Source organism: Oreochromis niloticus, linkage group LG8, assembly GCF_001858045.2.
Source record: "Oreochromis niloticus isolate F11D_XX linkage group LG8, O_niloticus_UMD_NMBU, whole genome shotgun sequence".
Taxonomy (NCBI): domain Eukaryota; kingdom Metazoa; phylum Chordata; class Actinopteri; order Cichliformes; family Cichlidae; genus Oreochromis; species Oreochromis niloticus.
The window spans coordinates 17,482,869-17,497,390 of record NC_031973.2 but is presented as its reverse complement, the minus strand read 5'-3'; the positions used below and the strand labels follow the sequence as shown (position 1 = coordinate 17,497,390).

Genomic DNA, 14,522 nt, shown 5'->3' with positions numbered 1-14,522 from the left:
TTGAACCTCATTCATCATTTGTGATAAACATTACTTTTAAACATTCATATTTCTGATTCATTTTTAAAAAATGAAAATGAATTTCACCGTTTTTAGAAAATAAGATGTTTCTAATTCACTTCAAACTTTTGAGCTGTAGTGTAGATTGCAGTGATAGTGTATGGCTCAGGATTATAGTAGATGATATAGGACTATCAGGACAGGGAGAGACTGTTAAAACATTATGAACTGTCTTGCTGTAGAGAAAGTCTTTCATCCTTGAAATGCTACCAAAATTTCTGATGAAAGAGCTAAAAAATGTAGTCTTGGATTTGAAATGATGACAAAACCCTCATCCGATACAGACAGATACATGCATACAATACACAAGTTTGAGGTCAGATTAAAAAGTCATTTTTTAAAAATACAAATTTCCATTTCCTTTAATGTAATATTACATGAAGTTTAACAGTAATGTTTTCACAGATGTTTTTTTTTTTAATAAATCAGTTATGTTGTTTTAGAACATATCTACACAGTAATGCAGGGGCCCATTTTTGTAATAATCACTCCTTTATTCAAAGGTCACATGGTCATGTTACTTTTAAACATTTATATTTCTTTACATTTCTGATTAATTAATAATTTTCCCTACAAATCAAAGTAGGGAACACTCTTACATCACACTGACTGGAAAAACCTGTCTTTCATTTTTACCTCTAAAGTTTTATCCGCTTTTGCCATCTCACCAAATATTGAAATACTACTAAAAATACATGCCAGACTGTCATAGTTCTGTTGGACTTACCAGTCTTTAGAAATGTTTACACTCAAAATCATGGAGATACATAGAAAATATCAAAGAGTTTACTAATACTGTGAAAGCAGACACTGGCGAGGACAGGTGGTGCTTTAAGTAGGGTAAAGCTGGAAAAAGAAGATGGTCTTTTTTCACATCCTGAAGTCCAGGCTGCTAAAGAATCTGCTCTTCTTTGTTTTGCATGATTAATAATCTTCATTCCTTATTTATAGTTTGGTTGTAAACACCTGAGCACTATATTTATTCAGTTTATAAAATGAATACTGCTTTATGTCAGAGATGACATCTTATACAGTACACTGGATTCATTTAGATGTGGAAAGACATTTCATTGTCAGCACATTAACTAACTAATAACAAAGATATAAATAAAATACACAGACCATTAAAATAAATGTTAGATTTGATTTTAAAGGCCTAATCTTTCTTGCTGGACTTACAGGCTTGAAAATCTACATAAATATATCCTCTTAAGACAAATATCCAGTGGTGGCTTCTTATTTAAAATAGGTTCTCCAGTTTTATGGTCCTGAGTCTTGAGGATCCTGACCACCAGATAGGAACCTTTGTTACAGATCATAGCGAATGACTAGGCAAGGGAGTGATTTAGACACAGCAAGCTGTTTTCTGTTTAATTAATCAAATGCGGTAACATGGACATTTCTACACACCATGTTCACCCCTGAAAATATCAGGATGGTCTACATCTGTCATTCAGATTAAATGTACAGCTACAAATGCCATCTTTGTTACTCTGCTGAGGGTGCACCTGCAGCCGTCCCTGGATCATCTTCTGTAATTTCAATTATCATCTGTTTGTATTTACTCTTGAAAAATCCAGCCTAGGAGTGAATGAAAAAGCAAATAAAATACAGAAATCATATATTAGAGTTCCAATAAAAATGTAATCAAGCTACATGAGAAAAAAAAACTTGTAAACTTTTATTTGAAAAAGTATAAAAAGAGTCTTTCACCTTATACAGGCTAGCGGTGAGTAAAGCTAGAAAAGCCAGCCCTCCCAGGGATCCTCCAATGATCGCTTTGGTGAAATTTGGCTTAGGATACACTTCTACTTCTGCCTCAATCTGACAGATGAAGTGACAGAATGTGAATAAAATTAAAGCTCTTAATACGTCGAACAAAAGAAAATATTGTATAATCACCTTGTGAACAGGAGGATTGTTGTTAGACCCTGTTGAAAAGTAGATGTACTGGTTTTTGTCATACTCCAGACTGGCAGTGCTGGTCAAGAGGAATTTGGCAGACTGAAGCCCAATCTAAGGAAAAAAATACATCACGAGTTGAGCCTAAATTAGATATTGTTTGATTTAACAGGAAAATGGTTATATACCTAAACATTTAGCAAACAACCCAAAACATATTAATTTAACATAAACTACCCATCCATTACCTGCTCTATCCATCCTGAACTGAGGTTGGCAGAGATTTCATACATCCTACTCTCCCGTATTCCCATGAAAGTGTTGCACTTGAACACTCTGCACTTGGCTACAGAGCAGTCCTGAGAATGATTTAAACAAGACTGAATCCAACAAAAACTGTGATAGCTGCATTTGTGATAGGTGCGGTGAATGTTAAAATCTAAAAGAGGTTGAATTTCAAAAGCTCAAGTGTAGAGCTATGCTTACCACCACCTTATTTTTTCTCGTCTGAGGAACAAAATTTTTGACAGGTGGTTCTTCGTCAATTCCTCTCTGACAGTCTGCAATCTGAAATACATTTAATTCAGGTATGTTTGGTTTTGTCCTAATTATACCACATCCATTCATCCATACATAACATTAAGCCATTTTTAGAAATGATGAGTGACTCAAGACTTTTGCACAATACCTGTAGACTGATCAAATTCACCCAAATGTCTTTTTTACCAAGCTTCACTGGAACCCTGATCACCACAGTGAAATTAAGTGCTCTGATATCATTTGTAATCTAAACAGATAAAGAAAAGGACAACCAAGCATTACAATTAGATTTAGATTATACAGAACATATAAATACACATATATAGATTTATACAGAACTTATATTTTGACCTTAATTGATTGCTGGACTGGTTTCTGCAAATCACTCCTCCCAAATGTGAAATTGTTGTAGCTGAGGGAGCTAAAGAGACATATTAAAAAAATTAAATAAATACCATGTAATACAACATTTGTTAATTTCTAAACGATGCTTTTTATTTCAAGTGGAAGAACCCATACCTTTCAAATGTCGTAAAAATGCTATATCTCACATCAATCGATTTATTTTTATAGAGTTCATTTGTAGTGGCATGCTGCTGATTTCCACTGAAAGGAAGAAGTGAAACTATTCATATTGTATCTGTGGGACTGTTGCTTTAATGAAATAAATAGAGTAAAACCTATACAAAAGGAACAGTACCTGGTGGCATTTGCAGTGACAAAGATCTTCCTCTCAAGTTGACTGTTGGTGTCAATCCCATAGGAGACAATGAAGGAAGCCTTAATTTAATGGAGGAGACATATCAAATTGCGTGATCTCTTTTTGCTATAAACAAAACTATAAAGAAGTGAGAGAAAGATATTCTAAGCAAAAAAACCTTAGTTTTGCTTTTGAAAATTGGCTTGTCAATAGTGCAGTCTGTCCTTCCTCGTGATAAACCATCTTCACTGTCCAAAGAGTTGCACCCAATTCTTCCCTTTATTACAAAAATAAAATGACTGGTGGATGGATTGTAAGAGCAGCAGATCAATGATGAACTGATACAGACTTGATCCTGATGCTTTACCTGCTGAATGGTGAACTTCCTGTAGGAGAGTCCAGCTGGGTACGTGAGAATAACACGACTGTTGTAGGAGTTTTCTCCTCTGTTCTCCGCTGAGACTGTGACCTCCAAAAGCTCATCAACGCCCACTTTAACCTCTGAGGATCTGTCAGAGTATGAAGGAGGATGAGAATAAAGGAAAAGGAATACAAGCACAAGCAAAACAAAGCTTTGTACCTGAGCCTCACCTGGTGAACGTAAAATCCACTTTAAGGTTATCAACACATTTGTTGTCAGTGCCACAGTTGATGTCAAACTCTAACTGTGGAAGAGAGCATGTTGGAAAACATATTTAAATGATGAATGACTTATTCCAATTAGCACATTGTATAGGCAAATCCAACAACCAATTTTTTCGTTCTACCATCTCGTGGAGGTTTTTTGCAGTTCCTACAGGGAAGAAAATCATTTCTGATAATATTCTTGATCCACTTCTGGACAACTTTGATCTCAGACACAAGCTATCATTCTAAATTAAGAATTGTGTATTTTGAGCTCTTTTTTTTTAATTGCTTCTTGTTACTACTGCATTAGTCTTTGACTGGTAGTACAATTAGCCATATATTAATATCCAATAATCATTTTCTTTTTGGTGGCAGAAGGGAAATAAAATGATTACTTAAACATTAAAACCTTTTAGTGTGCTCCATGGTGGAAATAGAGAGCTGGAAGTACAACAGCTGATCACTTATTCTTGTTATAATTCTTTGAAGTCTGCTTAAATCCAGCACTTGGGCTGCATGCATAGATGGACTACCTTATTATAGCAGGGAAGATGTTCTGGGAAGAACCTCAAATGTTAATGATGGAGAAACAGAATGAGAGATGGAACAACACTGTCATCCCTAATGTAGCATCCCAGTGCACTTCAGACCGAGCAACACCCTCATCCTCAAAAACTGTCATCTCAAGGACAAAATACCCAAAGAAAACTTAAATAACATAGTGTACACTGTACAATACAGTAAGCAAACCTTAGATTACACTCAGACATGGACATGCATTTGCACTTAAAGAATAAGGACACTGGGTGCCGGTTGAGGTCACTGGGATGAGCAGGTGACCATATGCCGTATGTCTGAGAGCTGCCACACTGGGTTTGAATCTGACCCACGGCCCTTTGCCACGTGTCTTCCTCTCCCTGCTCTGTGACTCTATACTGTACCTATCGAATAAATCCAGAAAAAGGCCAAAAAATTATTTAAGAAAAAGGACACTCTTTGAAAGTTTTTGATGCTATTCTTGAGATTTTGGACTAAGAAGACAAATGGTTCAAGAGAGTAGTAAAGGATGTGCTCTACATCCACTGTGGAAAAGCTCTCATTGAGTAGAGTTGGTTGCTTTCAGTCTCGAGATTCCTTAGCTCAGCGGTCCCGATCCATGAGTCGTTTGGTACCAGGCCACGAGAGTTGAGGCGCAGGTGTGAAATTTATGGTTTTCAGGGTTTTTATCGGTTTTTAGTGTTATGTTTTTATAGTTTTTATCATTAACTCCATTTCCCTGGGTCTTTTCCTGTGTGTTATGAATAAATCTTCTTTTTTTGGTACCGGCACCAGTTTTACTTTGTTGTATTCATTCGTGACACCTTAAAGGCCGGTCCGTGAAAATATTGTCACACATAAACTGGTCTGGTTTATGTGTCCCAAGCTAAAATCCCAAGCTAAAATCGGGTTTGGGGACCGCTGCCTTAGCTCACATGATAGCTGGTGGGCTAGTGACTCTTACAGGAATAACACCTTGACCCACTCTTTGTTTCAAACTTTGTTTCACTCTTAAAGCCATTATATAGGGAGTGCGTTATAAAAAAGGAATGTGTTTCTGCAGAACATTTGTATTCAAAGAACAACTGTTTGTTAGATTTGTGTATTTACGCTCAAGAAATTGAGCTTGATTTAAAAAAAAAATAAACGCTGCAAATTTGTCCAACAAAATGTCGCCGTGAATAGCTACATTAAGAATAAGTGATTTCAAAAAATGTTTTTAATGCACAAAATGTTCACATGGATTTTACATGTTCAGTTTGTAAAGGCCTTTAGTCTTTGTTTGCTCCATCAGATGCTGTAAATCCTTTTGGATGACAGAAATTTTTTCTGGAACTAAAAAGACGTTCAGTGGCCTCACGCACAACCAAACATCACATTGACCTGGATGACTTAGAACTGACACTTTAACTGAGTTTAATGGTCAATTTCATGTCAATAAGTAAATTAATTCATACAATTAATTAATACAAGGGAAAGACTAAAGTTGTTTTCTTGGCCCAGTTGTGTGTTAATACACTGTGTTTAAAGATTACTTACAGGATAAATGGTTGTTGTTTGAGCCTGTGAGGAAAGACTTGGTCTGGGATTTCTGTTGATGGACAAACCATTAAATGTGAATTTGAGCTCATTGGAAAGAGCACTAAGAGCATCTTCTGGACAGGCCTGCAAAAAAGGAGCAATTTGGTTTGTATTCAGTGTTGTAGGACTCTCTGAACTGAACTTTGATTGTTTGCATTGTTTTTTCCTGATATTATTAGATTTTTACCTCAATAAGTAACTTCAGAGTTGAACACTGTTGTCTTCTTAAGACCACAATTACTGATCCAGATTGTTCTTGTTGTTTCCCACTGACATAAGCTCGGTTGTTTGGAGGTTTACGAGTGGCATCCAGTGTTATAGTATAATTAATCACTGCTTGAGCTGGAATAAAACACAGTTTAAATTCAATGCTAAAAATTTACAAACACAAAAGAACCAAATAAACTGATGGGCAGTGGCTTTGTTGTTGAATGATGTAGAGTAGAATGATGAACCTGTGTTGACTGCAGACACTCTGCTCATGGTGAAGCAGATTTTAGCTGTGTTCTCCAAAGGTTTTGAGCAGTCTACATTCTGAGTAGGGATTTGGTTTGGGTTGAATGACACCTCAGCTTTCACCATTACTGTGGGTCTTGATCTGGAAATGAACATCACAGGAAAATACCACACTGCATATTTTACAAACCACTACTGCTTAAAAGTTTTGGGTCATGCAAAATCCTTTTTGAAAGTAAAGATAATTTGTTTTTATCTAATAGTTTATATCAAAGTGTCTAGAAATGTTATAAATTTTTGTAATAATTTCCATAAAATCATTTATGGAATTCATTCTAAACTTTTAACCAGTAGGGCATTCATTTTTTTTATTTAACAGAAATGGTTAATAGAATTAAACATGGACACTAATAATGCATGATTGGACTATATTGGACTTACCTCAATAAAACAACTTTGCCCTTTGAACCCACCGCTAAGTCAGGCAGTCCGTCAAAACTGTGGTCAAAAGACGACTGACTGATTGTGAGGCCAAAGAACTTCAGTCCTGACTGGACCTCAGAGCCAGTAATTCTCTGTGTACATGAAAATATCTTAATTAATCAAACTGCAGATAATGACTTTAAATTACAGATTAGTTTAGTCATCCTCGTGAGTTCTTTGGTGTTGTGCACCTGTGAGTAAGTAGGACTGATTCTTCCTCCTCCTTCACCATTAAATATGTAGATGCTGCCTTCACCATGATTCTCCAAAGGTGCTCCAACTGCCAAATCCCTGAATCCATCTGAGTTTAGATCAGGCAGTACAGCAAGAGAAGAGCCGAACCTTCCTTTGACAGCTGCATGTCCTCTTAGTACTAATGGATCATCAAAATTACACTCCACAAACTGAAAGCAGGAGAGTGAATATTTTATGAACATTAAGAAAGTTGACAAATAAACCGATTAATTGAACTGCAGTAGATAAAACTGTGATTTACCAAACCAGTTAATCTGCAAACATAAACTCTTCCCTCTCTATCAGGCTCCATGTACATTGGGGCTGATATGAAGATTAGATCAGTGATGTCATCATTATTTATGTCCATGGTACACACCTCTGCCCCGAAATATTCACCAGTCTGATACTGTGTAAGGAACACATTATTAAATGAAAAGAATCTGATAAATGAAAATTGTATGGTTTTGTTTATATATAGTCTAAATATATTTTACATTGTCATTCAGGTCTATCACTTTATACCGTACATACGTACCTGCCATGGAAAGGGCTCAATCTTTTGATATCTAAAGCTATCTCTGTTAACAGCAACCACAACTCCTCTGTGTTTATATCTTGGAGCACCAATAACTGTCACTGAGCCACTCCAGGATTTAGCAATCGCCATGGAGTAACCTAGAATTTAATAGTCAAGCAGTCTTCAGTTAAAATAGTAAAAAATATTAAAATATAGTCAGACAGAGAATTACATATATTTTCAAGAATATTTACGGAAGATGTTTTTTCTTGAAATGTTGTCATTTGTTATATTTCATATTTTATGTGACATAAAGCACAATCAAAAACAACATGACTAACATTAAACACCTAATTAAAGCATACTCTTCCTCAGCCTTTGGAATCCTTACTCGTCCTTTATGTGTTGTCCATTTTCCAAACTGATTGGGGGAAAGAATTACAGCACAGCAATGTATATACTACATAATCACATGTTTATGTGTTAGTTGTCAGTAATATTCTTACCAAGATAACTGTCAGGCTCAAACAACACATCCTCATATGTTTTCAGCTTCTGGCCTCCTGTTGTGTATTGCACGTAGCCTCCCTTCCACTGGTTTGCACCAACAATAGACATCTGAATTCCCTACAGTGTAGACAGAAATGTACAGAAAAATACATGTGTGAATGTATTATACAGTGCATTTAAATTTGGAGTTTTGTTTGGTTTTCCTTTCTTTTTATCACTTGACTGTCTGAGTTTAAAGTGTTTTAATTACCTCAGGCACATAAACTGCACTGAATCCCTCTTGAGACATTTCCATTTTCAGTGACTCTCCACTGGTTTGAGATCCTGTAACATGAAAATAATAAATAAGTACTCAAAGGACAGGCTGTGTAATTTCAATTTGTTCATGACCTGAAGGACTGATTCTAGATAATCACTTTATTAAAAGTATGTCATGTATGTATTGTTTAAAGAGATAAAAAGGTGAACATCTCTCAGGCCTTTACTGCAGGTGGCTTCAGTTGCTTTAATTTTTATAGCTGGAATGTTTACATAAATTTGAACAAAGTTGTAACATTGTTTATGTTTGTACCTTCGATAGAGAAAATTTTGTCCTGTAAATTCTGTCTTATTATTTCAAGGGCGTTGAAGTCCCTAACTTGAAACACGTGTTTGTCTGACGGAGACGATGCAATGGTTTTCAGTTCCTGTTCTGCAGCAGGTTTATTAAATGCATTCCCCACCTAGAAACACACACACAGCTTTTACTTTACTAGAACCCACACAGTCCTCCTCATGAAGAATGGTGCCTCATTTCATTAGTGTCAGAAAATTAGGTTAACTTTACAGGGTCATTTAAAAGATTAACCTTTTGAGGAAACTGGTACAGTGCAAAACTGAGCAGGTACTTACCCCAATAGCAAACCGTACAATCTTTTTACTCTCAGCTAGCATTGCTACATATGGTAAGCGATGTGAGTCATGAGATTCTCCATCAGTAATTACTATCAGCACCTTCTTTACATTTGATCTGGATCCTCTTCGTGGTGTAAAAACATTTTGGCTGATGAAGAGAAAAAACAGAGTTTCAGTCCATCTTTCTTTATACTGCATCTTTTAGATGTTTCAGATGTTGAAGAGAACTACTTAAATAAAAATCATGATGCCTTCTTTTACAATATTCTTGCTAATATAACAAAGAATTATGATTTTTTTAATCTAGCTCTACAAGTTATCTCTAACCTCTGACATACTTCATTCACTGTGAAAGATGTGTAACATCATGGCAGCACTTACACAACATGTTCGATGGCCTCAGCGGTATAAGTTGCTTGGTCTAGTTGTTTTATTCCGTCAATGTTAGAGTCCCATGATCCAGATGAGAAAAAATTATCAAAATAGTAATGGACCTTTGATGAAGTAGAGAACTGGGAAACAGAAAACTGAAAGAAAAAGTGTGGAAAATAAATAGGAAAACCATCAATTATGGAAATAAAGAAATGTTTAATGTCTGTGTTGTGATTTATCTGAGAATAAGAGTAGAGTTCCTCACCTTTGTATCACTTGAGAGAAAAGACCGAACCAGATTTTTCACAAAGGTCTTCATTGTTTGAAAATCTTCGCTATATACACTCCCTGAACCATCCAACAGAAAGGCAATGTCTGCTTGTAGCTGGCATTCTGCCAAAAAGATGGGTAGGAAATGTAGTGTTGAGCAACTTTAAGTGGCCTTTCTTTGTGAGGAAGATTTACTCCCTCCTTATTATTCAAAATAGTATCACAATAATATTCTTTTAAATATCCTTTTCTCTTCTTTTTCAGTCCCCTTTTCTTTTCTTTCAGTAAGCTGTAAGAAATTTTGGTTCCATTTGCCATCACAGCCAGCTTGCTGAATCTTTGGTGCATGCTTATTTGTGACTTGGGATGTTTACATAACTGGGAGTCAACTGCCTTCATAAATTATGTTTGTGTTGTAATATGATTTCTGGAAATCTTAAATCTTGCCCAAGCTAAAATCCTAATAATTAAAAATAATTAAAAAGTCCAAAATTACTACTTAAAGCAATGAAAACTAATCTCAACCAATTAAAGTGACTCTGGGGGGTAAATAAAACTGAATTCAAAATTCAAAACATAATTAAAACAAATAAAAAAAGAATATTTAAAAAAAGCACAATGACTTTAATAAATGAGTTTCAGATTGTTTAAAATGTATTAGGTTATTGGGTCACAGCGATTAATTGTGTGAATGTGCAGTGACATAAGTATTTATAGATTCTATTATTATTATGAGTTTGTTTTCACAAACTTAGTATCCTGTTACCTTTGACAGAAGAAGGTATGGGACGCTCAAATCTATTGGAACGGTCTATTTGAAAGCAGACTCCACTGTACATGGTGATACTTTTGCAGTCCTTTGGAATAGTTGGACCACATGCCTCAAAAGAGAAAATGTCAAATTATGATGAATCAAGCATGCTGATTATTCTTCCATTCCAGTGTGACACGTCTGCAGTTCACCAACTCACCACAGCATTTTGGGTTCGAGGATCACTTTTCATTGTCAAACCAAGAGACATGTTGATAGCAAAGTTTGGCTCTGTATTTAAAGCATTGAGTATATATTAAAACACTCATAAAATAAATGTTGGGGTCACTAGAAAATACATTTTATTTGACTGACTGCCACTTTTTGTACCACATTACAAAGGGAAAGAATGCAAAATACACTAATCTAAGTTCACTATTACTGTGTCTGAAAATCATCAAAAATTAATAACGTTTATCAAAAATTAATCAAACAAACAATTACATTCAATTAAGTGTTTTGTTATTTCATGACAAAACACTTACATGTTTAAGCTTAATAATACATTGCAAACTTGCACATTTCATTTTTTTTCTCTAGAAATCCACCTTATCTGCAAATTAATCTAATTAACATCATATTCCAAGATCTCAATACTTGAAAGATACTGTCAGAGTTTCAGGATATTGTGTTAAGACATCAAGAAACTACCTACCTCGAAATTGTATATTTAGGCAGTTTTCTCCAGAGATGGTACACCTGTATATTTTCCCCTTTCTGTTTTGTGAATACTGTTCAAGTGGGGCACTGACAAGCAAACTAAGGAGAGAAATCCAGACATTAGATAACATTTTGGTGAGTAAAGTGCAGTGAAAAACCTCCAGTTGTTTTATTACATGATTCAATATTTCTTTGAAAAAAACAAGTATTACTGGTAAATGTTATAAGCAGGCAATTGTAAACCCAAATTAAACATAAAAATCCATGTTCTGACTTACTCTGATTGTCTTTGAACCACCTGGTAGCCAAAACCAGCAGCAGAGCTCCTCAGGGTCTTCCAAGCCACAGGATCAATATTGAAACAAAGTGCAGCATTTAACACTGAGAATTAAAGAAAGAAAAACATTATTAAAGCTGAATATGGAATGACAATGTGATTTATTTCAACAGCTCAGCCTTCTTTAGTTTCTTTAGTTACTAAATTAATTACAGGGGGATCACACTCGTCAGCCTCCCTGGGAAAGTCTGTGCCAGGGTGTTGGAAGGAGAGTCCGTCCTTTAGTTGTACCTCAGATACAGGAGGAACAATGCGGTTTTCATCCTGGTCACGGAACGCTGGACCAGCTCTTTATGCTCTTGAGGATACTTGAGGGCGCATGGGAGTTTGCTCAACCAGTCTACATCTGTTTTGTGGACTTCGACCATGCCCCTTGGGGTGTCCTGTGGGAGGTGCTGCGGGAGTATGAGATGTCTGGCCCATTGCTACGGGCCATTCGATTCCTATACAGCCGTTGCAAGAGCTTGGTTTGCATAGCCGGCAAAAGGTCGGACTCGTTCCCGGTGGGTGATGGGCTCCGCCAGGGCTGCCCTTTGTCACCGATTCTGTTCATAACTTTTATAAACAGGATTTCTAGGCGCAGCCAAGTGGCGGAGGGCTTTCACTTTGGTGGCCTCAGAATCTCATCTCTGCTTTTTGCGGATGATGTGGTTCTGTTGGCTTCATCGGGTGATGGCCTCCAACTAACACTGGAACGGTTCGCAGCCGAGTGTGAAGCAGCGGGAATGAGGATCAGCACCTCCAAATCTGAGGCCATGGTTCTCGGACGGAAAAGGGTGGAGTGCCCACTCCGGGTTAGAGATGAGTTTCTGCCCCATGTGGAGGAGTTAAGTATCTCGGGGTCTTGTTCACGAGTGATGGGAGAAGGGAGCCAGAGATCGACAGATGGACTGGTGCTGCAGTGATGTGCATGCTGTACCAGTCTGTCATGGTGAAGAGAGAGCTCTCAATTTACCGGTCAATCTACGCCCCTACCCTCACCTGTGGTCACGAGCTGTGGGTAGTGACCGAAAGAACAAGATCGCGGATACAAGCGGCTGAAATGAGCTTCCTCCGAAGGGTGGCTGGCCTCTCCCTTATAGATAGCGTGAGAAGTTCAGCCATCCGGTAGTGGCTCAGAGTAGAGCTGCTGCTCCTCCACATCTAAAGGAGCCAGTTGAAGTGGTTCGGGCATCTGACAAGGATGCCTCCCGGGGGCCTCCTGGGTGAGGTGTTCCGGGCATGTTCCACCATGAGGAGGCCCCGGGGCAGACCCAGGACACGCTGGAGAGATTATATCTCTTGGCTGGCCTGGGAACGCCTTGGTGTTCCCCCGGACAAGTTAGAGGAGTTGGCTGGGGAGAGGGAGGTCTGGGCTTCTCTGCTTAGGCTGCTGCCCCCGCGACCCGGCCCCGGATAAGTGGAAGAAGATGGATGGATGGAATTACACTAAAGTCAAACAAGTTCTGAATTTTTTTGCTCAGAGCAGTTATTCAGTTTAAAAAAACACGTTTTAATATTTCCATTTGGAATCAGTTTTGTGTCTTTAGTTGTTGTATTTTACTTCATCAGTCCAAGTGTAAATGCTGAAACTTGAACTTTAGAGAAAAGATATTGTAGTTCCCACTTACATGTTAAGCACTTTGGTACACCATTGGTTTTTAAATGTGCTATATAAATAAATAAAGTTTGTTGTTGTTGTTGTTGTTCTTTCTAAAGCTCAAATAATTTATTAGGTATTTAAACAGTATCATACACATAGATATGTACACAGTATGAAAACTGATCATTATAATAGTGTATACATTTGCCCTTTTACAGTACTGAAAAAAAGGAACTGAATGGACAATCACGCCATTGTGCACATACATCCTGTTCTCGTCAACTGTGTCAGATTCATCAGTTTATATCACACACACACACACACACACACACACACACGCGCGCGTGTCACATAGAAAATGTCTGAGGTTTGTATTACAACTCTACAAATCCAAAAATTTAATTAAAATCAGCAAACCATGATTTTTTTGGATATTCAAATAATACAGAGTAGCAAATACTTTGTCACATGATTAGGATACAGTAAAAATCAAAAGGGACTGTTATTTCGGTTACCACCAAAAAAAGTTACTTTTTTGGGCATGACCTGACACATCTTTCTCTAAATAATCAATATATAATATAGTGCTAACTTTGCATTGTTCCTGGCTTCTTGCATCTTACATTGTTCAACAGTGACACATTTACAGTGAGAAATATAAATGTAATAAAAAAAAATATTCCTCATCATTATAACATGCTGTCAACCTTTTGTCAGGACAGCCTTACTGTGGTCATTATGGTTTCAAACACACATTTCTGTAGGTAGCTTAGTTCACAGAGGATGAAATTCAAATAAGTAATAAGTAAATGGCCACTAGCAAAGTACTGTATGTCTAGAAGATATAGTTTCACTTCTAATTTTTATTACCAGTACTCCAAAAAAATCTTTTTTTGGGTGAAAAATGTTGCCACAATTTTGAAAGACAAAATGAGAAGGCACAAACTTGCCTGCCAAGAACAGTATAGCACTGATGATCCAGTCCATTGTGTTACTCCCATGAAAAAAATAAACTGAAATGTGATTTTTCTGTTTCAATTTGACTACTCAAATGAGCTGTTACTTCTTCTGAAAGTGCTAAAGGAGTTGTTGAAACTAAAATGCAGAATGCACAGAGTGAATGCTCAAACTTAAGACAGTCATTTAGAGGAACTCTAATGTAGGAGGAGTTAGAATACTGATATCACTGTCTGTTTTACTTGACACACTGCACTTTGGTAGACTATTTAAAATTGATGTGACTGTTAAAGCACAATTAAAAACAACATCACATATACTAAAAAGATTGAATAATCTATTAGTTTCTGGGCAACCAGATGAAATCATTGCAATCACAAGTAAAAACAGGAAGCAATCTGACAGTGTAACCTACCAATTTGCCCACTGGTACGCAATTTGGCTGTGGGTGAGGGACCAGACAAAGAAGAAATCAGGCGACCCTTGCCA

At 36.9% G+C, this 14,522-nt stretch overlaps 1 protein-coding gene across 1 annotated transcript; it reads right to left on the bottom strand.

The window, feature by feature from the left end:
- Positions 1-1,412: 1,412 nt before the first annotated feature.
- Positions 1,413-14,163, bottom strand: LOC100707242 (integrin alpha-M). Its single transcript, XM_013272513.3, has 30 exons — positions 14,027-14,163; positions 11,436-11,538; positions 11,153-11,256; positions 10,658-10,728; positions 10,453-10,567; positions 9,682-9,809; positions 9,426-9,571; positions 9,042-9,192; positions 8,722-8,872; positions 8,401-8,474; positions 8,147-8,267; positions 7,659-7,798; positions 7,383-7,529; positions 7,078-7,290; positions 6,845-6,978; positions 6,403-6,545; positions 6,135-6,289; positions 5,906-6,031; positions 3,794-3,867; positions 3,570-3,711; positions 3,381-3,479; positions 3,203-3,282; positions 3,022-3,108; positions 2,854-2,923; positions 2,651-2,749; positions 2,449-2,529; positions 2,211-2,321; positions 1,963-2,076; positions 1,774-1,884; positions 1,413-1,641 (listed from the first exon to the last, which is right to left on the bottom strand). The coding sequence occupies exons 1-30, from the start codon at positions 14,061-14,063 to the stop codon at positions 1,549-1,551; spliced, it is 3,420 nt and encodes a 1,139-aa protein (XP_013127967.2). The 5' UTR covers positions 14,064-14,163; the 3' UTR covers positions 1,413-1,548.
- Between the last annotated feature and the right edge of the window lie 359 nt (positions 14,164-14,522).

Coding starts and splice junctions, on each gene's coding strand:
- LOC100707242 (XM_013272513.3), bottom strand. CDS start 14,063: ATGGACTGGATCATCAGTGCTATACTGTTCTTGGCAG. Junction 6,290..6,402: donor AGTGTCTGCAGTCAACACAG/GTTCATCATTCT, acceptor GTTTTATTCCAG/CTCAAGCAGTGATTAATTAT. Junction 6,032..6,134: donor CTCTGAAGTTACTTATTGAG/GTAAAAATCTAA, acceptor CCTTTTTTGCAG/GCCTGTCCAGAAGATGCTCT.